This window comes from Thamnophis elegans, chromosome Z, assembly GCF_009769535.1.
Source record: "Thamnophis elegans isolate rThaEle1 chromosome Z, rThaEle1.pri, whole genome shotgun sequence".
NCBI lineage: Eukaryota > Metazoa > Chordata > Lepidosauria > Squamata > Colubridae > Thamnophis > Thamnophis elegans.
The window spans coordinates 91,473,293-91,495,244 of NC_045558.1; the positions used below are offsets into that span (position 1 = coordinate 91,473,293).

The 21,952-nt window shown below is 39.7% G+C and overlaps 1 protein-coding gene across 1 annotated transcript in view; it reads left to right on the top strand.

The window, feature by feature from the left end:
* The window catches only part of GFAP (glial fibrillary acidic protein), a 30,895-nt gene that overhangs the window by 8,054 nt on the left and 889 nt on the right, over positions 1–21,952 (top strand). Inside the window, exons 3-8 of the mRNA XM_032235914.1 lie at positions 4,394–4,489; positions 10,536–10,697; positions 13,888–14,013; positions 14,729–14,949; positions 16,984–17,027; positions 18,310–18,395. Of these exons, the coding sequence (XP_032091805.1) occupies positions 4,394–4,489; positions 10,536–10,697; positions 13,888–14,013; positions 14,729–14,949; positions 16,984–17,027; positions 18,310–18,395 (735 nt within the window). The remainder of the gene's footprint in view (positions 1–4,393; positions 4,490–10,535; positions 10,698–13,887; positions 14,014–14,728; positions 14,950–16,983; positions 17,028–18,309; positions 18,396–21,952) is intronic.

The window sequence follows — 21,952 nt, forward strand, 5'->3', positions numbered from 1 at the left end:
TGTCAAAAACATATCATAACAGACTAATCTTATTGCATTCTTTGACAAAGTGACAAAATTAATGGACCAGAGGAATGAAGTTTGAAGTTTGAAGTTTTATTTCATTTGTATGCCGCCCTTTTCCTTGTAAGGGACTCAGGGCGGCTCACAACTCAAACAAGGGAAGGGGGATACAGACCATTGACAACAACACAAAACAATACATAATTAAAAACACAACAATCATACCATTCGAGATAGAGGTAACGATTCTTTAGCCCCAGGCCTGTCGGAACAGCCAGGTTTTTCTATTATATTTTATTCAATTTTCAATTTTCACATTCCATTTGCAATCATTTATACACAGGGTATTTACTATAAGAAAAGAAGAAAAAAAAAGGAAAAAAGGAATAAAACGAACAGATAAAAAGGAAACACAACTCATCATTCCCAACCCCACCTAACCCTTGCATCCTCCATACACCCCATCTACCCCCTCCAACTTTCCTTTCTCCCTCTAACACTCCCCTCCTACTTCCCTTTCCCCTCAAACCTTCCTTCTCCCCTTACTCCCCAGACACCCTCCTTACATACTCCTTACATTCCCCTTACTCCTTCCTTACTCCTCCCTCTTCCTTCCCTCTACCTCCCTCCTTGGTGTATGCCTTTATTCGAGTGTTGTTTGATCTAATAAATGTAAAATGAACCAAGGAAAAAAAAAAAAAAGATAATAATAATAATAAAAAAAAAAGGAACCACCGTATATAAATACATTCTTGTTCTTATTAAGATTATGTTAACCCCCCCCCCCACCCCACCCCCCACAATCCCCATCCCTAATCCTCCCGGCTTCCCAGGGCCCACACCTGGCACTACCTTCTATCTAAAATATCTTGTATACATATGGATTAAAAAATAAAAGTAATATATAAAAAAGAAAAAAAAAGAAACCACTCTTTGTGTTGATCTCAGCCCCCCATCTTTATCTATGCTTAAATAGTATAAATCATTCTATCTATATTTTATTCTCGTCTCTTACTTCTTTGCTATTTACCCCGATCTTCTGTAGACTCTCCCGTTCCCTTCCCTTCCCTTCCGAACAGCCAGGTTTTAAGGGCTATGCGGAAGGCCTGGAGGGTGGTGAGGGTGCGAATCTCCACAGGGAGTTCGTTCCAGAGGGTCGGAGCAGCAACAGAGAAGGCTCTCCTCCGGGTAGTCGCCAGTCGACACTGGCCGGCGGATGGAATTCGGAGGAGGCCTAGTCTGTGCGATCTAATCGGTCTGGTGGAGGTAATTGGCATCGATATCGTTTACTTGGACTTCAGTAAGGCATTTGACAAAGTAGATCATAACTTACTACTAGATAAAGTAGAAAAAAGTGGGTTAGACAGCATCACCACCAGATGAATTCATAACTGGCTGACCAACCTCACTCAACATGTAGTCCTCAATGGAACTGCATCTACATGGAGGGAAGTATACAATGGAATACCCCAAGGCTCTGTTTTAGGTCCAGTACTCTTCAACATCTTCATCAATGATTTGGATGAGAGGATAGATGGGGAACTCATCAAATTTGCAGATGATACCAAGCTGGCAGGAATAGCCAACACTCCAGAATACAGGTTAAAGATACAGAAAAATCTTGACATACAGTACTTGAACATTGGGCACTACCTAACAAAATGAAATTCAATGGTGAAAAAAGTAAGGTTTTACATTTAGGCAAGAAAAACAGAATGCCGGGTATAGTATATGTGTACCTTGCTCAATAGTAGTAACTGTGAAAGGGATCTTGGAGTTGTAGTGGACAACAATTTAAATATGAGCCAGCACTGTTTAGCAGCTGCTAAAAAAGGCAAAACAATTCTAGGCTGGATTAACCGAGGGATAGAATCAAGATCACATGAAGTGTTAATACCACTTTATAATGCCTTGGTAAGGCCACACTTGGAATATGGCATTCAGTTTTCATCGCCACGATGTAAAAAAGATGTGGAGATTCTAGAAAGAGTGCACAGAAGAGCAACAAAGATGATTAGAGGTTTGGAGGCTAAAACATATGAAGAAGGGTTGCAGGAACTGGGTATGTCTAGTTTAATGAAAAGAAGGACTAGGGGAGACATGATAGTAGTGTTCCAATATCCCACAAAGAAGAGGGAGTCATGCTACTCTCCAAAGCACCTTAGGGCAGGACAAGAAGCAATGGGTGGAATCTAATCAAAGAGAGTAGCAACTTAGAACTAAGGATAAATTTTCAGACAGTTTTAACAATTTATCAGTGGGACAGCTTGCCTCCAGAAGTTGTGATTACTCCAACACTGAAAGCTTTTAAGATGTTGGATAACCATTTATCTGAAGTGGTGTAGGGTTTCCTGCCTAAGCAGAGGGTTGGACTAGAAGACCTCCAAGATCCCTTCCAACTCTGTTATTCTATAAATTCTAAATTTATGACCAGGCCTCAAGTCTATAAAATCAAATGAACATATGTGATAACTACAAAATCTCACTGGTAACAATGTGGTAACTTGTCCCAGTCTTCTTCTTCTGTTATATTTAAGATTATAATTTGGAGACCTTAACGGTTATGTATACTCAAGGCATTCTCAAATAAGCCCATGCTGAATGCAGCCTCTGATCTAAATAGTAGTATTGCATTTCTATATTATCTTTTTTTTCCAAACCAATTTTGTGCAGAGTTTTGCTTGTAAACAAATGTATAACATACTATTTTATTCCTTCCTTATTAAGTAGTTAATGAATTTCTTCTTATTCACTTGCTACTGTATTTCCTAATTATCCTTAATTAACCAGTTCCAGTTCCCACTGAGAATCATGGATAGTGTGAGAATAGGAGAATATATTTTATTACTAGGTTAGATTTGCAATCAAGGAAAAAATACCCTACACATAAAACAGAATTTTTATGAATGGACCATGCGCAATAGCAGTCTTGCCGCCCCCTCCCCCCACAGGAGATCAGATGGAACAAAGTGCCTTTCTGGAGAGAGCTTTGTTGCACACATTAGATTTCCCAAGAGAAATAATGGCATATTTCACATTCACATCATAAATGTATCTTCTCTGAACTGAATATGAAAAGTGTCATTCCTCAATAGGGGATCAATCCCCAAACTACCTCTTGTGCTGCCTATATTTCTATAGTTTAATAATATATCATTTTATCAATAAAATAATTTTTAAAAAGTCTTATTAATAAAATTATTCAGGAAATACATATGGGGTGAGTGTAATTGCACTCAAACATCATTTTTTGATGCTTGTTGTTTTAACTTCCTATACTGTTTGTATCCTGCTACTTTAAATAATGCTACACTTTTTAAAATAGATTTGGTTTATAGGATTGCTATAATGAATTGCTATTGAACAATAAGCAAAAATGGCAACATTGAATCAGCCTCTTGATCTGCTCAATACATCTTATCATCAATGGATGAATTAAAACAGGATCTAGCAAAGACCCAGTGCTGTAGCTTGGCTTTTCCTCCGTGATTGGCATATATTTTTTTTTTATTATTTTTTATTGGGATTTATATGCCGCCCTATATCCCTGAGGGGATATAGGTTGTCCTCAACTTAAAACTATTTATTTAGTGACTGTTTAAAGTTACAATGGCACTGAATGACTCATAATGACTATTGCAACATCCCCATAGTCATATGATGACAATTCAACCACTTGGCAACTGGCATCTATCTATGATGAGATCATGGGATTGTCATTTGAATCCTTCCCAGCAAGCTTCCAAAAAGAGTCAATGGAGGAAGCTGGAGCCATTTAATGACCACATGATTCACTAAACCAGTGTTTTTCAACCTTGGCAACTTGAAGCTGTCTGGACTTCAACTCCCAGAATTCCCCAGCCAGCATTCGCTGGCTGGGGAATTCTGGGAGTTGAAGTCCAGGCATCTTCAAGTTGCCAAGGTTGAAAAACACTGCACTAAACAACTGAAATGATTCACTTAACAACCATGGGAAAAGGTTGTAAAATTGGGCATGACTCACTTAATGCCTTGCTTAGCAACAGATCTTGGGCTCAATTGTGCTCATAATTTACACGGCTGTCTGTACAGTTGATCCACATTTAGCTGTTGGGACCAACAACTCAGTTGTTAAGCAAAGTAGTTGCTAGTACAATCATAACCTTGCTTACAATCTTACTTGAGTTTTCCCTTGCTATGCAGACCAGATCGCAAATCCAAGGACTGGTCACAAAATTACTGTTTCATCATATAACTGCAAATAATTGTTATAATGGGAAGTAATAGTCATAACTGCAAAGGGTTGCTAAATGAGTCAGTGAGTGAACGGAGTACCTGTATTGTTGTTGTGCTAAATAAATTGAATGGGGATGATTTTCCCTCTCATATCACAGTTTCTCTGTCCCCACAGGATGTTGATGCTGCTGCTTTAGCCCGGATTGATCTGGAACGCAAAATTGATTCATTGCAGGAGGAGATTATATTCCTAAAGAAAATCCACGATGAGGTACAATAGTCCACTATTGCCATTCTGTGGGTTTTTTTAACTGAGTATGGAATTGAAGACTCGAGTTATTTGCCTTGCTAGACAATGTTCCTTTCTCTTTAACATCTATAATCAGGCTGGGTTTGCACATTGCACAATGCCGTAATTGTTTTATCTTAGCAGGTTTGAACCCTGATTACGAAGTATTAATCCACAAATGTGTGAATCCTATCAATTTTCAATTACAAGAAAATTGGACAGCAGCTTCCCCTAACTTGCTATCCTGAAGATGTGCATGTCCAGCCAGCACATCCAAGACCCATGTTGGGTAGAAACTGTGGGATCTGTAATATGGATGGGAAGAGATCGGGAAATATTGCCATACAAAATATAGTGATGCTTAGTTATGTTGTTTTGAAAGCTAGCCTACTTGTCATAAGATTGATTATTTTACTTTGTGCAAATTGTTTTTAAATTCTTTTTATTCTTTTGTTGCTCAACCTTATCTCCCACTCCAATTCTCAGTCAAAAAGAATTCCAGAATGCAATAGGTTTAACTTCTTTTAGGTCTCTAGAGTGTTACGTTACAGAAATCAACAACATTCATAGTTTGCTTTCCAATAGATACTCTTCATAGTTCCAGCATGGCTCTCTAGTTGTTAATCTCAACCTTCCTCAAAACTAAAAATTGATTATATTGTGCTATTTTTACAAAGATATCTGAATCTGTGCATTTAGGAGGAAGAATGAACAATCCAAATGAACAGTTTTCTTCTTCTGGTGAAGAGCATTTTATCAGCTTCAGTTTATTCACAAAAATTTTAGAAAGGGATTTGTGCAAAATATCTTGCTCCCTTTTATTCAGAATCCTCTATGTTCAACATTTGTAGACTAGACGTGTCCTGAGGAGATTATTTAGTTTTGAGGTACATAGTTTTTAATGGGATAAACTCCACATAGTCTTGTTCTGCAGTGTGTGATGTGCAGACACCACAAGACTTTGGAAGACTGCATGCAACCCCAAATTCTCAAATTGTACATCCCTGATTTAATCAGCAGACCTGTAATCAGAAATGGGCATATTTCTTTTACCCACAGACTGTACTTTATTTTATTATATTTGAACTGAGGAAAAAAGCTCAAAAAGGCAACTTGGGCTGATCTTAAGAATGCTAAGTAGGGTTGATCCTAATTAGTTTTTAGATGCAAGGCCCAAACTCAGATTATATTGTGAAATTAAAAAATACCCCAATCCCTCATGTACTGTTGCTAAGATAACTGCATGGGTGTCTCCAAATAGTCACGAGGAGTTAAAATCAACTCAAGAGAAACATTACTCACTTTTTTAAAAAAACACTTTGTTTAGCCCTTGGCCAAATGTAGCCTTCCAAGCAACTGTTGCTTCATGTTTCTCTGCTTGCTTATGAGCTATAGCTAATTGGTAGCCTTTAAGCTATAAGTGTTTATAAAGTTTCTGAGGTACATTTTTTTTAAATTTGGTCTCTTAGATTAGGAATCACTGCACTCGACTCTCCGATATGATGGAGAGTGTTAAGAGATTCATCTCTATTTCTAATCTAAAGCTAGAGGTATAACCTCACTTATGGAATATACAAGGTATGTCAACCTTTCCTCCTAAGTTATTTACCTCCAAACAATGTTGTTTCTATCAGGTGGGCTAACATATCACTAGGACTAGGAGAAAGCTTCCTGAGGAGCTTAATATAAAAAGACAAAATCAAGCCAAGCCATTTTATAGGGATTGTGAAATTATTCAGTAAGTGTTATAACTAACAATAACAACAGTTATAATACTACCAACACTCCAGGTTCAACCACAATTAAAATTCTTAGTTAAAAAAAGCAAAAATTTCAAAAACACTATAAAATCAATTTGCATTCTACAATCCCCATTAAATTAATACTTATAGAGATAGTAAGTCTTTACTAGGTAGATTATGATTGCTTTTGCTGATACAAAATTTTATGACATTTTATACTGCTCTGATTAAAGAACGAGCAACTTGAAAAAGAGGAGAGTGGAAGCAAAGAGATAAGTGCTCCATTTTGGTAATCTCAGGAAGATTAGAGTAGGGCAAAGTGTTACTCTTTTCTTCACAGGAAGGAGAATTCTGATCTACTTTGCTGACAAAAAATAGTATTAAAACAGCAACAAACATACAAACACAGTATTATTTGTCACATGAGCATATGAAATTTTTAGCAACTGATTGTTCCTCTGAATTTATGAAGTATGTATCTCATACTTGTGTAATGTAGTGAGGTGGGTGACCAAGAAACTTTAGACGTTATCAACCTACCTCAATAGAACTGTTGGGAAAATCCATGTAGGAAGACCATCACATGCACCATGTATAATACCTTGAATAAGGTGACCAGATTTTCAGATTGGAAAAGAGGGACGCCCTTGACCGGGGAGGGGGGGGGGGGCTTGATTAAAAAAAAATTTTTTTGTCAAAAGGTCACCCCAGGACACTGAAACCAGCATAAATACGAATCTGTTGCCAAACAAAATTTTGATCACGTGACCATGAGGATGCTGCAACGGTCGCTAAGTGTGAAAAATGGTCATCAGTCACTTTTTTCAATGCCATTGTAACTTTGGTCACTAAATGTTTTCCCCCTCCTCGAGACTCCTCACTTCTTCCTTCATTCCTCTTGCTTATCTACCTTCACCTTATCTGTCTTCTGCTCTTTCCCTCTCTTCCTTCCTTTCTCCTTCCATCCTCTCTTCTTTCCTCACTCACTCCCTTCCTCCTTTTTTCTCTTCCTTCCTCCTTCCATTCTTTCAGCTTCATTTCTTTTGCCTATCTACCTTCTCTGTCTTTCTGCTCTTTCCATTTCTTCGCTTCTGTTCCTTCCTCCTTCCCTCCTTTCCTATTTCTTCCTTCTTCCTTCCTTCTGCCTATCTACCTTCACCTTCTCTGTCTTTCTGCTCTTTCCCTGTCTTCCCCTTTCCTCCCTCCCTCCCTTCTTTCCTTTCTAGTTCCATCTTTTCTTCTTTCCTCTCTCCCTCTTTTTCTTTTTTCCTTCCTTCCTCCTTCCTCTCTCCCTCTTTTTCTTTTTTCCTTCCTTCCTCCTTCCTCTTGCCTATCAACTTTTTTTTATTATTTTTTGTTACATAGACGACACATACCCACAACAATAAAAACAAAACAAAACAAAAAGAAAAAAACCCATCATCACATATAGCATGTCATTTGGTTACAAGTGTTTTAACATTTATCATTCTTATACATTTATTATTTCATTTAATAGGTTATAATATACAGTTTGGGTTGCTTTGTTTACCATCCCTTCCTCCTGTATAACACCACCTTATTTTCCCTTTCTTTTCTCCCTTCCTCCCTTCTCTACTTTCTTCCTTCCTGCTCTCCTTTCCCTTCCTTCTTCCCTTACCTTTCTCCTACTCCTGCTCTTCCTCTTCCCCTTTCTACCCCCTCTCCCCCTCTTTCTCTCCTTTCCATCCTCCTCTCCTTACCTCTTTCTTCTTTCCATCTTCCTTTCATTCTCTCCTCCTTTCTCCCTTTCTCCCAACTCCCTTTCTGGGAGTTGAAGTCCACACACTTTCAAGTCTCCAAGGTGGAGAAAGACTGATCTATCTAATTAATATAATTATTTCTCCCTCTCTTTTTCACTCTCTCTCCAGCGCACACACGCAAATGCATAGGGCAGACCACCTCACACACAGGTAACTCCGGGCGGCTTACGGGAAGAGGACAGCTGACCACTCAACCCCGCGGGGGGGGGGGGCAGGATTTCTCCAAGAAAAGTTAACTTTCCTGCGAAAGGGGCCGGCAGCCTCTCAGCTGTTCCCGGCCGGGGAGACCTCCCCCCACTTCCACTCCTGTGACCCTCCTCCCGCCTCCTCGGAGCTTCAAGCAAGCTAACTGGGAAGGCCGGGGAAGAAGAAAAAGCGGTGGTGCGGGGGCGTGGCGGAAGCCCGGCTGCCGTTTCTCTTGCTGAGGGAGGAAGGGGAGGAGGAGGAGGAGAAAGTTAAACTGGCGGCCCGATCCCTTCAGCAGCCGAGGCGGGAAACGTGCATTTTGACAGGGCTTCCACAACGCTGTGCAAGCCCTGCCAAAGTGTCCGTTCCCCGGGCAGGCTGCCGTTTCTCTTGCTGAGGGCGGAAGGGGAGGAGGAGGAGGAGAAAGTTAAAGTGGCGGCCCGATCCCTTCAGCAGCCGAGGCGGGAAACGTGCGTTTTGACAGGGCTTCCACAGCGCTGTGCAAGCCCTGCCAAAGTGTCCGTTCCCCGGGGGGGCTGCCGTTTCTCTTGCTGAGGGCGGAAGGGAAGGAGGAGGAGGAGAAAGTTAAACTGGCGGCCCGATCCCTTCAGCAGCCGAGGCGGGAAACGTGCGTTTTGACAGGGCTTCCACAGCGCTGTGCAAGCCCTGCCAAAGTGTCCGTTCCCCGGGCGGGCTGCCGTTTCTCTTGCTGAGGGCGGAAGGGAAGGAGGAGGAGGAGAAAGTTAAACTGGCGGCCCAATCCCTTCAGCAGCCGAGGCGGGAAACGTGCGTTTTGACAGGGCTTCCACAGCACTGTGCAAGCCCTGCCAAAGTGTCCGTTCCCCGGGCGGGCTGCCGTTTCTCTTGCTGAGGGCGGAAGGGAAGGAGGAGGAGGAGAAAGTTAAACTGGCGGCCCGATCCCTTCAGCAGCCGAGGCTAATTCTCTGCACGAATGAGAGCGTGGGGGCAGCGGCAGCCGCCTGCACAGAACTTCCACGCGCTTCAGGGGCTTCTGCCGGGTGGCGGGAGCCCCGGAAGCGAGAGGAAGTTCTGTGCGGGCGGCTGCCGCTGCCCCCCCCCTCTCCTCCTGCCGCGGCGAGCGGAAAATTCTCTGATTAGAATTAGATTAGATTACTCACCAACAAGCGCAGCTGCAACCCCAAAAGACGAAAGGAAAATGGAGACTCGCGCAGGCGTCCTCAGGCTAAGGAGTCCAGCCAATCAGTGAGCTGGTTGGGATGGAAAATTTTCCATCCCAGCCAGCTCACTGATTGGCTGGAGTCCTGGCCAATTAAATCAGTGAGCGGCAGGCTGGGCTGGCTTAAATTTGTAGGTAGCAGATAGAACAGAACGATGAGCCAGCCCAGCAAGCTAGCAGCTGATGGGCGGGAGCTGCGAGCGCCAAAAAAAGCGTGCTTTTTAAAAAAGCGTGCGGGACGCGGGAAAATGCATTAAAAAGCGGGGGTGTCCCGCCAAAAGCGGGACGTCTGGTCACCTTAACCTTGAATAATCTAGAGAAGGGTGAAATATAAATATTTTAAAAAATGAAAAAACATGAATACAATTTCACAGTAGATGTATTGGGGGAAACTAATACTGACATTGCAGGCATAATTGGAACAATTCCCCTTCAAATTCTGCCCAGGTTTTCGTTGTGGAAACCTTTTAAAGATTGCTCTTCAAAAAATCTCATAGGCTGTAAATTCTTAAATTCAGTCCTTTAGGAGGACTTCTCCCTCCCTCCCTCCCTCCCTCCCCCCCCTCTCTGTCTCTGTCTCTCTTTTGGTTGTTGTAGTGTGAAATAAAATTGACTGGATGATTAGTTAGAAAGGAAAAAGACAGCCTTGTGTTAAAAGCTGGCAAAAGGGAATCCCAATAGTCAATGATGAATCCCAAAGGTCATAGATCTCCCTCAGTGCTTTGGAAGGAACAATCAGGGATCACCACTTACTTTAAGACACCACTTTTATACAAGCAATTGCAAAATGGTAAGGTAAAACTGCTCCGAACTGAAGCACTTGATATTTGAGGGAGGAGAGAGAAAGGGTTCCAGAAAATCAGGTGCCATTGCTGGAAAGGTTCTGTTTTCTGAGTGTGTAGAAAGTTTGTTACAAATGAAAGCAGGTGGCTTTAATGATTCAGCCACCCCTGTATACCAAATAAAGAACATGTGCACAAACCATGTTATCCTTCCCATACCACTTGTGTGATGTTGTATATCTACATTCTCTAGGGTTGCTTCATTCCACTTCAGGGAAACCCAGCCTTGCCCCCAGGTCTGATTTTATTGGTTTAAAAACTTTTCTATCTTTTTCTCAGGAACTGCGGGAGCTGCGGGAATATTTGCAGCAGCAACAGGTTCACATTGAGATGGACATGACCAAGCCTGATTTGACAACTGCCCTGCGTGAGATCCGCATCCAGTATGAGTCCATGGCCACAAACAATATGCAAGAGACTGAAGAATGGTACAAGTCAAAGGTATAGCCACAATATAATGGATAGGAGTAAGAAGAGCTATTAGCTAGGGAATGTAGCATAATTAAGGGCTTCTGTTCCAATATCTTCTAGGCAATGTTCCCTCTAATTTTTTTTCAGTGTGAGCAGAAAAGTATAGTGTTTGAGCGGCATATTTTCATGCCTGAGCACCTGAATTTTTTTCACAGATGTCACCGAAGACAACAACGAAATCAGTATTATTTGAAACTCAAAGTTATGTTTATTCAAGGTACCCGCTTAATTAAAAGTGTTATATAATATCAGTATCACTTAACAACGGTCCTGCTTAGCAACCAAAATGTTGGCTCAGAAACTCTGGCATTGAAGCACGCAAGTCTTAAAGCTGTCAAGTTACAAGACCTTTGCACCCCAACCCTTTAGGAAAAAAAAAAACCCAGGGGTCTTCAAACCTGACAGCTTTAAGCCTTGTGGACTTCAACTCCCAGAATTTCTCCTCCAGTCATATTGCAGCAATGTCATCTGCGTGGATCTGCTCCATCTTCGGTTTTTTTCACAGGAGGCAGGGCTGCTGCTGAAGATGTCAACGAGCCCCCACCACCACTAGAATATGCATTTGTTTAGCATGACATAGAATAGTCTTTCAACCAGAAGTATGGAATAAAAGAGAGACTGATAAATATTAAAAAAAATAAAACCAAAAAGCAGCTATTTATTTGAGTTCTAGATAAACATTTAGTTCTGATTTAATAGTGTTTCAGAGATGTGGCTGTCAGCTATTTGTGTATGTATGTTATTATTATGGAAGGTTAGATGAGATTTCACCAACATTATTCACCCCTGATTAATGCATTCATTCTAATAATCGAGTCTGACTCTGAATTACAAATCTATGTCTGAAGAATCTGGGTTAAGTTTTGGATTGGAAATTTGGGGAACATGAAAGTTTATGCATAATTTTTGTAATTTTTTCATTGGGTCTTAATAATGATTTTATTCATTTGGGATTTGGGGGTCTTTTTTCATAGGCTTAACACAGCTCTAATTTTGTCATTAGGAGCAATGTAACATTGGCCACTAATGTATTGTATACAGGTTGCCTTAGAAGGTAATACCTTTTGTATAGTAGGAACTTAAGATAGGCAGACTTCATACAGATAAACAATTGAGAAATATTGTTCTTTTTAAAAAGCAGTGTTAATTGCTGCACCTTTCTCATATTAAGTATATTAGCTCAAGTTCATGTTAGGAAAAACTTTCAGTCTTAAAGGTTTGGTGAGGAGAAATCCAAAAATTCTTTTAAAGAATTTAAATTAAATTTGAGGCTACCTCTGCTTTCGCTCTCCCTCCCTCAGCTGTGCAGCAGCGGCAGTGACAGCTCTCAGCCTACGGCGGCAGCGTCACACAGGCTGTGGAAGGAGGAGGAGGAGGAGGAGGAGGAGGAGGAGGGAACCAAAGAGAGGCTTTTACCGGGCGTGCGCCCCACAGCCAGGACCGTCCTTGCACCTCAAGCCACGTTTCTTCCTGCAAAGCCCTTTGGGCAACCCGAGAGTTCCGCCTGACGCCCAAAGGGCTTTGCAGGAAGAAACGCGGCTTGAGGTGCAAGGACGGTCCTGGCTGTGGGGCGCACACCCGGTAAAAGCCTCTCTTTGGTTCCCTCCTCCTCCCCCTCCTTCCACAGCCTGCATGATGCTGCTGCCGTAGGCTGAGAGCTGCCGCTGCTGCTGCTGCACAGCTGAGGGAGGGAGAGCGAAAGCAGAGGCAGGGCGCCAAGCTTTGGTTAAGGCAGGCAAGGGAAACCATGAGCCGAAAGGAAGTCTTGCTGGGAAGATGCGGCAGCAGGGCTTTAAAGGGCTCCCCCCTCCCCAGCCAGCCAGCCCACCCAGCCCATTCTTCCCCCGCCACAACTGTATCCAACAGGCCAAGTTGCTGGGAGGAGAAAGTTTGGGCTGCAGGACATGAGATTCCTCTGGGGAGATCCTTTGTGGGCGGCCAGTTCTAGCCGCCTACAAAGGACTTCCCCACGTTTGCTTTGAAAGAAATCTCTGCGTGGCAGTTAGAAACTGCTGCGCGGGGTTTTCTTGCCATGTGCCCGGCCGCGCACCTTAGAGGGAACAGTGCTTCTAGGCAGCATTTATCATACCCTGTTTCCCCCAAAATAAGACCACCCCAGATAATAAGCCTAATCAGGCTTTTGAGTAAATACGCTAAAATAACTCCCCCCCAAAAAGAAGCCCCCCCTAAAATATTTAAATGCATCTGCAGCTGGTCCCCACCATTTCCTGGGGCTCAGGGGGGAACATGCCCCACATGCACCTGCCATCCATGCAGAACAGCCTCGCAGAGGCTGCTCCTGCAAACCCTAGCTACCACGCCCTTTCTCTTAGTGATGACCCCCAAAAGAGGGGCAGGCCGAGTGATACTAGGGCTGGTAAGAGTGTTCCAGAAACAAAGACAGAACATCTGGCCCTCTCTGGATTACTCATCCTTGGGCCATGGGCTGAGGTTAAGGGGCATCCTACACCTCAAAAATAATAAGTGCTTTTTTTGGCGGTCAAAAGAAAATAAGACCCTGTCTTATTTGGGGGAAAACATGGTACTAAAAAGGTGACAGGGCTAATCAAGATATAGGACATTGACTGGAGTAGGATGGGCAGCAACAAGTTTCTCTCCACTGTCAGAAATGTGGACTATCAATGTTATTTGCAAAAAATAAAAAGTGCTGCCTATTTAGCAGGCTCTAGGCAGGTGTTATATTTCACTTCTTTGCCAAATGAGTGAAACTCCTTTGAGGGGAAGATGAATCATATTTACTTTGATTGTAGGAATAAGGACAGGGATATGTGGCTAAAATCAAAGATTCTTTTGTTCTCCTCCAACTGTATCTGTTGTTGTCATTGCCTTCATTATTATTATTTAAAAAGTTGATTAAAAAACAATTTGAAACCCAGTCAACAAAGAGCAGGTGATTAACTGTTTCGTATTACCTACTATATGGAAATTGCCAACCTCTGGTTTTTCTCTCCTCTGCCCATTTGAATTGAGATTTAGTGTTTCCATTGATAGGGAAGCTAAAGACTCCTTATGGCACAGATCCAGGAATTGTTAATTGGTCATCTTCAGGAACTGAGAGGATGAAGGATTGGAAAGGTCAGATAACATTGTTCAAATTTCTGGTTGCAAGCTTTGAAAACAACTGACTTGTATCTGATAGTTTGCAGATTTGAGTGATGCCGCAGCACGAAACATTGAGGCACTGCGTCTAGCCAAGCAGGAAGCTAATGAGTACCGCCGGCAACTGCAGGCCCTCACTTGTGATCTGGAGTCTTTTAAAGGATCGGTAGGTAGAGCTGATGCTGGGAAAAGTCAAAAAGTTGAAAACATCTGGCTAGCAGGAGGTTGGCTGGTCCCAACTCATAGTTTCTGGAATAGCAGAGTGAGGGCAATTAATACCTTTCTCCTCAGTTACTCTCAGATTATGAGATAAAACAGAGCATTTCCCCACTAACTGAAATCATATATTTGTCACACACACACAAACTGCTCCATCAGTGGCGAGTCTACATAACTGCATTAGAGGGTGATATGGAACCTCAAAAGCCCTTCCATCAATTGTGCTGACAGCAATTGAATTCTTTCTGAATAAAAATAATGTAACTTTTACTTTCTTTATATTCCAGGAATTGCCCTTTTCTGTATTTTAATATTTTTATTAGTACAAAGATACCAGAAAAGTATGTGTCTTCATTAGACAAAATTTTAAAATATGTGAAATTGTGTTTGTTTTTCTCACTCAATTCCTTTTAGACCAATGTTTCTACACCTTTGCAACTTTAAGATGTATGGACTTCAATTCCCAGAATTCTCAACAGTGATCATGTTGATTGAGTAATTCTTGGAATTGGTTACTTTTAGGGACTATAGTGTGATCAATATTGCTGTCACTTAGAGTTTCCTGTGAGCTGCAGCCAGGAGATGACTGTTCCTCTGTGCAGAGTATAGTAGTGGTTGATTATTGTCTTACTGCCTTATCAGGAAACTTTTCTTCTTGGCAGAATGAATCTTTGGAGAGACAACTGAGAGAGATGGAAGACCGCTATACTCTTGAGACTACCAACTATCATGACACAGTGATTCGGTTGGAAGAAGACAGTCGGAACTTAAAACAGGAAATGGCTCGTCATCTCCAGGAATACCAAGAGCTCCTCAATGTCAAGCTGGCATTAGATATTGAGATTGCTACTTACCGCAAACTCTTGGAGGGAGAAGAGGGCAGGTAAAATGCAGGTCCATTTCTTGTACTGATTCTGTTGCACAACAACTTTACCAGTGAAATTGTTGAGAATCCTGTCAGTGGTTAGTCTTGCCCGCTCAGAAAACTGCAGCCTTCATTTGTAAATTAGCTTTGCTCTAGATACAAAGCAGAGTATTAATGTCCTGAAGTTATAGAATAAATTGTACCATATCACCCTGGAATCGTATTTTAAATTTTCTCCTTACGTTAATTTCTTGCAATTCCTTCAAGCAAGGAACTGGCAAAAGAAGGAGCTGGCTGGGTTTCTAGGGAAGCACAGGCTGCATAACATGTAAAAAAGGAGTGCTCTGCAGGTCTCTTTCCTCCATTTTTTTAAAAGAATCCCAACAGATTATGGTACCAGCAAGCTGAAAGAAATAATTTAAAGCCCAGGCAAGAGATCAAGGAAATATTTTCCATGCTCTTGAAGCTGGCCAAAGGGACTGAAAAGTCACCACTTCCACTGGGAAGAGCCAGATATTTTTCCTTAGAATGGATAGGCTGAAAATCTGAAGAATTGCCTGAAATTGCAGCAACTGATACTATGAAACAAAGGCAATGTCAAAGCCAGAAAGAAATTCAACCAGGGGGGAAAAGCAGACAGACCTAGGGCTATTCTTATGAAGAAGCTCTGTAGAAGTTAACTAGGACACCAATTAAGAACTATTAAAGAGCCCCAATGGTTGTGAGTCACCAAACAGGTCTGACCGCCAGCTATTCTCCATCCTGTGTGGTACTTGCCTAGAAGAGGAAGGTGAAAGACAGTGAATCAGGAAGAGTAGCTCCGATAATTACAGTGAGCACACATCTTTATTATTAGGGACAGTCCCTTATTTCAGAAAGCTGAATTTTAGATAGATGTAATTTAATTACTTTCTGGGTTTTCCTCTTGAATTTTTCTTTGTAAAGGAAAGATATAAACATTTTTAATCTTTATGAACCTCTTTCCAATTTGCCCCTTTCAGGTTTGTCCTTTATTCCCCCCCACCCAAGAAGTTATGATTCCTGTACTCATGACAGAACCTGCATCAGAGCCTGGAGGACCAGATAGGGTCAGGAGGTTACTTCTAGTACAGCAGTCCCCAACTTTTTGGACTGGTTCCACGAAGAGAGGTTTTTCTGCAGAACGGAGTGGTTTTGCGCACTGCCTGCATCCTGCTTTGTTTGTTTCTGCTGCCTGGTTTCTAGCATGATGCAGATCAGTGCCAGTCCACAGATCAGGGGTTGGGGACTCCTGTTCTAGTGGATCATAGAAGGACTGTAAGGACCCTTCTCAGTACAAGTTGCAACCTTAGACGGTAGCTCGGAGAAGAATTGCACTACCAACTGATAGCCAACTTGCTAATTAACTGCCAATTAATTAAGTTGAACCTATCAACAATTTCAATCTGTTTTCTGCTTGTAGGTGGGTAGGTAGATTAATGGATGGATGAATATATAGTTAGATAGATACTAATTTGCATCTACAATTTAAAATTATAATCTATTCTCTCCCTTTAGAGTTCTTCTGGCTCATTGTACTTGTGGAGATCAGGTCTACATCCGAAGCTGGGAAGAAGATTATGAAACATCATGAGAGAGATAAAATATATATCTCTGTGTTGACTTGCTTTTAGTCAGATCCACAGTTTAATATTTTAAAAAGTGATCCAAAACAATCACGTTTGAAACAAGACATGCCCCTGTCCATCTGAATTACAGTTTATCATATATGCGCAAAATTCCAAATTCACCATGCTAAAATTCTTCATTTCATTCAGGAATGTGTGTGGAAACCACCTGACTCTTATCCTGGAATCTGGGGGGGAAATGGTTGTTTTGCTATTTCATTTCAGTTTGATCAACAACTTGGTCAAATTTGTGGTTTTTTTCCAATAGTGTTTCTTTGGTCTCATACCTTGTCTAAAACACAATCTGAAATTAACTGATGAACTGGACAGAGACTGGGAAAGAAGGGGAAAATGAAAAGATTAGTACTTAATTCTCAAACCAACTGTTTCCTGTTTATTTCTGCAGGATTACTATCCCAGTACAGACTTTTTCCAACCTTCAGATCCGAGGTGAGATATTTATTCTCCTTCCAGGTCATTCTCCTTCCAGGTCCCTCCTGCATGAATCAATACTTTTTGTTTCCTGAAGAACTAAATGTTTTGTTTTTCTATTTTCTGACATTGGGCTATAGAAAGAGGGTTTTATGTACGGTAGCTGATTTTCTTTGGAACAAGGAACCTTGGCAAAGTGCCTTTTATGGTAATATAATTATTATGCTTATTATTATTTGCAATCCTTTCAGTTACCAAAGTTCTAGGATTATAAAATAACTTAAAAAATAAAGCTCTGGAAACATTAAAAAGAATACAGTAAAGTATAAGAAGGATCAAAACAAACAAACTTGTTTATAAACTTGTTTATTTCCTTCTTAAGTCCAATAATTCTGAAGAGCTTTCACAAATATTGAGATTTTTATCAGAACTTTTTTTTAAAAAAATCCTTCCTTGTTCAAGTCATTAACTGAATCCAGAGTATCTTTTCCCTTGCTTTTGCATCTGTAGGGAAGTTATATACTCTTCAATGGCAATTTACTATCTCCTCTTCACAAATGTGAACAAGTTCAGTAATGCTGGAATGTTGGATCATCTCAAGGCCTTTTGTTGCAATCCAGCACAGAAACACTATAGGTCCTGACATTCAGCTAGCTTAGAACAAAATAAACTGCATTTATTTGTATATTTATTTATTTAAATTTATTTGCTGCCTATCTTGGCATAGACAACTCTGCTGATAAACCTCTGCTTCTGACTTCCAAGCCAGTCATTTAAAAATTCTTACCCTTGATAATCAATTCCATGAAACACAGAAACATTATTATGTTAGCTGCTACTTGTTCTTGTGTTGATTTTTTATACATCTTTCTAAATTACTACATTTTTGTTTAGTCTAATTTAGGAGAGACTGTTTAAAATATTCCAATCTAAAAATTGGATCTATCTTATACCCTTAAATGATTTTTAATGTCTTCTATCATTAAAAATGTCATTATGGATTAGTTATGTCCAACAACATTAGTTCTGTTTAGCCTATTTGCAGCACTATTTAGCAAAGTTTCTTCCATGTTTTCATGCTAGGTATTCAATGAAACAATATTAGAGAGTAAAAGATAAGGTTTTTTTTTTATCAGAGTCAGGTTTTTCCCATCTCACCCCTCTAAGAAAGTCAGCATTTTCTTTGTCATTACTTCTCTTATGGTTTCATGTCTCAAACCTCACTACAGATCGCCAAGGGCTCCCAAGTCAAATTTATACTCAGTGGCAGTGACCCAGTTGTTCTTTCCCTCTTTACCAGAAACCAGCCTTGACACAAAGTCAGTTTCTGAGGCTCGTCTGAAGAGGAGCATTGTGATCAGAACAGTGGAAGCTAGAGATGGAGAGGTAGGCAATAGCTACCTATGCATTCAAAGCCTTCCATTTTTTAATCATACAGTTCATCTGATGAAATGTTTAATGAAAAATCTAGTTTGACCTGTTATTTTTCAAACATCTGAAGCATCCATGAGCATATCTGCTCAGAATCTCCCTAATTATTTTTCATTCCCTTTCAGCTAAGAAATTCTTAATTTACAGATTATTAGTCTGCGATGTTTCTTTCTTTCATCTTTTTCTGTCATCAATAGGTAAATGACATTATCCTTTTTAGTTTTCAAGCTTCTTTATAAAGTGCCAGTAAGACAAATTAATGTTTATCATCCTAATTTGTTGAACCAAATCTTTAAATAGCCAGCACTAAGGGATCTGCTTTAGCTCAAAACCAATAAGCATTGTATTGCATCAAGACAAGAGGGGGAAAGGGCATGAAAATTATGTCGTAAACAGAACAACTTTGAGATCACTCAGTAGAATGCTCAAAAATCTTTCTCTCTTTCTCAGGGCAACAACAATAATTAATTCCCCCAACCTTCTTGAAATTATAACAAATAATATCATTGTGCATTACTGCAATAAGAGTCTTATTGTTCAGTTTTAAAAGATAAAATAATAAAACGATAAAATGATAAAAGATAATAAAACCTTTAGACAGTTCCCATATCCTCCTGTACTGGGATTCCTTGTTTTTTAAATATTTAAGAGTACTCTAGTATAGTTGCTTTCTTGCTATATCTCCAATTTACCACAATGAAAATATTGATAAGATTCCTATTTTATAAATAGGAGTGTGTACAATTAAAAATGATGTTACTTGTTCTAGAACTAATGTATGGCCATGAGTATGAAGAATGAAATTAGGAGAGAATGAAAATATAATTCTATAATAATTATTTTTTAAATGATTTTATTAAAGATTATAATTGTGGTAGTAAAAATTAATACAAACTAAGTAAGAGTAGAAAGAAAGAAAAATGCAAAGGATCCACATCATAACAGGTATAAACTATTTTGATAATTTTTAAACCTTTAATTTACAACCCATGATTTCTTCATCTCATGTCTCAACTCGTATCTATAAACAGAACAGAAAGTATTAATATTTCAATTATTGTATCATTAAATGTTGCCAGTATTAACAACATATCTATTTTATCCTTGGTAAATAAACTGACTTCATATTCCTTCCTTTTACTTCTAACAATCTTAATTTTTAATCCATTTAGGTAATGTAGATACAAATTTCTTTTTATTTCTTTTTTTATCTGTTCTCATCCAAGCTTTAATCAACCTCATATAAAAAGATTATGAATCACTCTCTTGATTTATTACTTGAAATTTCCTTCTGATTTTTAAAGCATCAACCAGTTTTTTTTGTTTTCCCAATGAAGCATCTTTTTCCATGTCATTCTTATAACCTGTAATTTGTAGATCCATCTTCAGTGCCAACTCAGTCTGTTTTCCTCTTCTGGCATTTTTTCCAAAACATCTTTTAGACAGTCTATCCATAGAAGTAAACATCACTAATGACACTGTTGATATTAACTTCAGATTCCATTTATTAAAAATATATTTTAGCATTTTCAGTGTTATAATATTTTAAATATTCTGTAGCTGTTATTCAGGTTTATTTTTAATTAAAATCTTTAGTTCCCTCTAGTGTCCATTTTTAAAAAATTTATTATCTCTTTTATGTCATAGAAAAAATTACAACAAATCAACTTTTCCCATAGGAAGAATTCTTTATAATTAATTCCTAAAACTTATTTCAAATTATCTGCAAATTTAACCATTTATAATTTTCTAAAATAAAAGTTTTAATGAGCTTTTTGCTGTTTATTTTAAAAAAATATTCTTAAACTTGTAGCTAAAATTTTCTTTTATTAAGGATTAAAGGCAGACTCACCCAGTGTTTTCAGACTTGTCAATCCAAAGGTTTCTAATAGCTGAAAAGTAGTTAATAAGCAATTTCTGAAAGTGAATAGAAAAGGAATTATGCAAACCAATTGTCATTTTGAAGGCGCTGACCATGGTTTAGTTTTTTCACTATAGAGAGATGTTTAGCTATCCAGGAAAACATAATTGTTCCTTAATTTACACATCAGCAAATATGATGAGCAGCAGATGGTAGAGTATGAATCAATTTCCTGCCTAACCTCTCAGTCTGATCATTTTGGATTAGCAGGCAGAAACTATACGACTTGAATCATCATCATCATCTTTAGGAGTACATAGTGGGTTTCATGTATATTAAAGTATTTCAATCACATTTATAAGATAAATCAACTTCATTTTAAGCTAGTGGCTCACTCAAAAGGAGCATTTCCTATTTATAGTTTAAAAACATTTTTCCTCCTGGGAACTTTCCATTCCCCAATACCTCAAGTGAAGTTTGAAATCTTCACTTCCATCCACCTCAGAAAGCTGAGAACAAGACTACAGCAGCTGAACTTCTGGTGGAGGAGGAGAATAAAATATAGTCTGCCAGGGGAGAATAAACCACCTCTAAGCTCAAGAGAGCTGTAATACCTAGTGAAAAGACCATTTTTTGTGTGATTTGGTTGAGGAGCAAGACTTTGATTTACTTTCTCACTATAACGAACTTAGTGAAAGTGGAATACCCTGGAGCAGAGGTGGGTTGCTGCTGGTTCGGCTGAACCGGTAGTGTAATTCAGGCCTGGGTTGCAGAACTGGCAGTGACCCAGGCCTGACAGGCCCCTGAATCGCTTCCCTTGCTGCTGCTGGGCGGCTACCATTTTGGATTTTAGTGACTGCGCGTGCACAGTTCACTGTAAATTGTTCTGAGCTTGGTTGTTTTCCTTCAGACATTTCATTACCAAACTAGGCAACATTATTAGTCTGATGATATTACCTAGTTTGGTAATGAAACATCTGCAAGGAAATTACCAAATCCAGAGAACATCAAACATCCCACACCCTGAGCTACAAATATTCTCTTCTATTAATACCTCCTAGGTCAAATTAGACATGTCCTTTTCCTGCATTTGCTTTGCCTGCCAATCATAAGCAGCAGTGTATTACCACTGTGTGGTGAAACACTTCTCCTTAAAATTGCCAATAAACAAAAACAGATCATTGAAGGCCAGAACAAAACTGCTTCACGGAATAGCTAGAAAACAAGGATGGGATAATAACAGCAAGACCTTTCTTGGGAAAACTTGAGGAGCCATGAAACAATTCACCCAGCAAATCAAGGAAATATTGAAATTGGTCTTTGCAGTGTTTCCAAGAGACCAGGGATGAAGATATTAATATTCCAGTTGCTGGAAGGCCTGTGGCAAAGGCCTATCTTTATAAGTGTGGAAAAGCCTATGATGCGGTTCTGAAAGTGATAGAAGGATTGTACTTGTCTAAAAATATACCTGAAGATATAGAAGAAGGCATTTGAACATGAAGCTTATGGAAAAGAAATTTACTAGGTCTTTCAGCTAAGGCCAAATTTCCCCTTCAAAGTGCTTTACAAATTTGTCTTTCGCCCAATAGCAAACAAAAACAAAAACAAACCAGAGCTAAAGGAATTCCGAAGGAAGATTCTTAATCAAGCA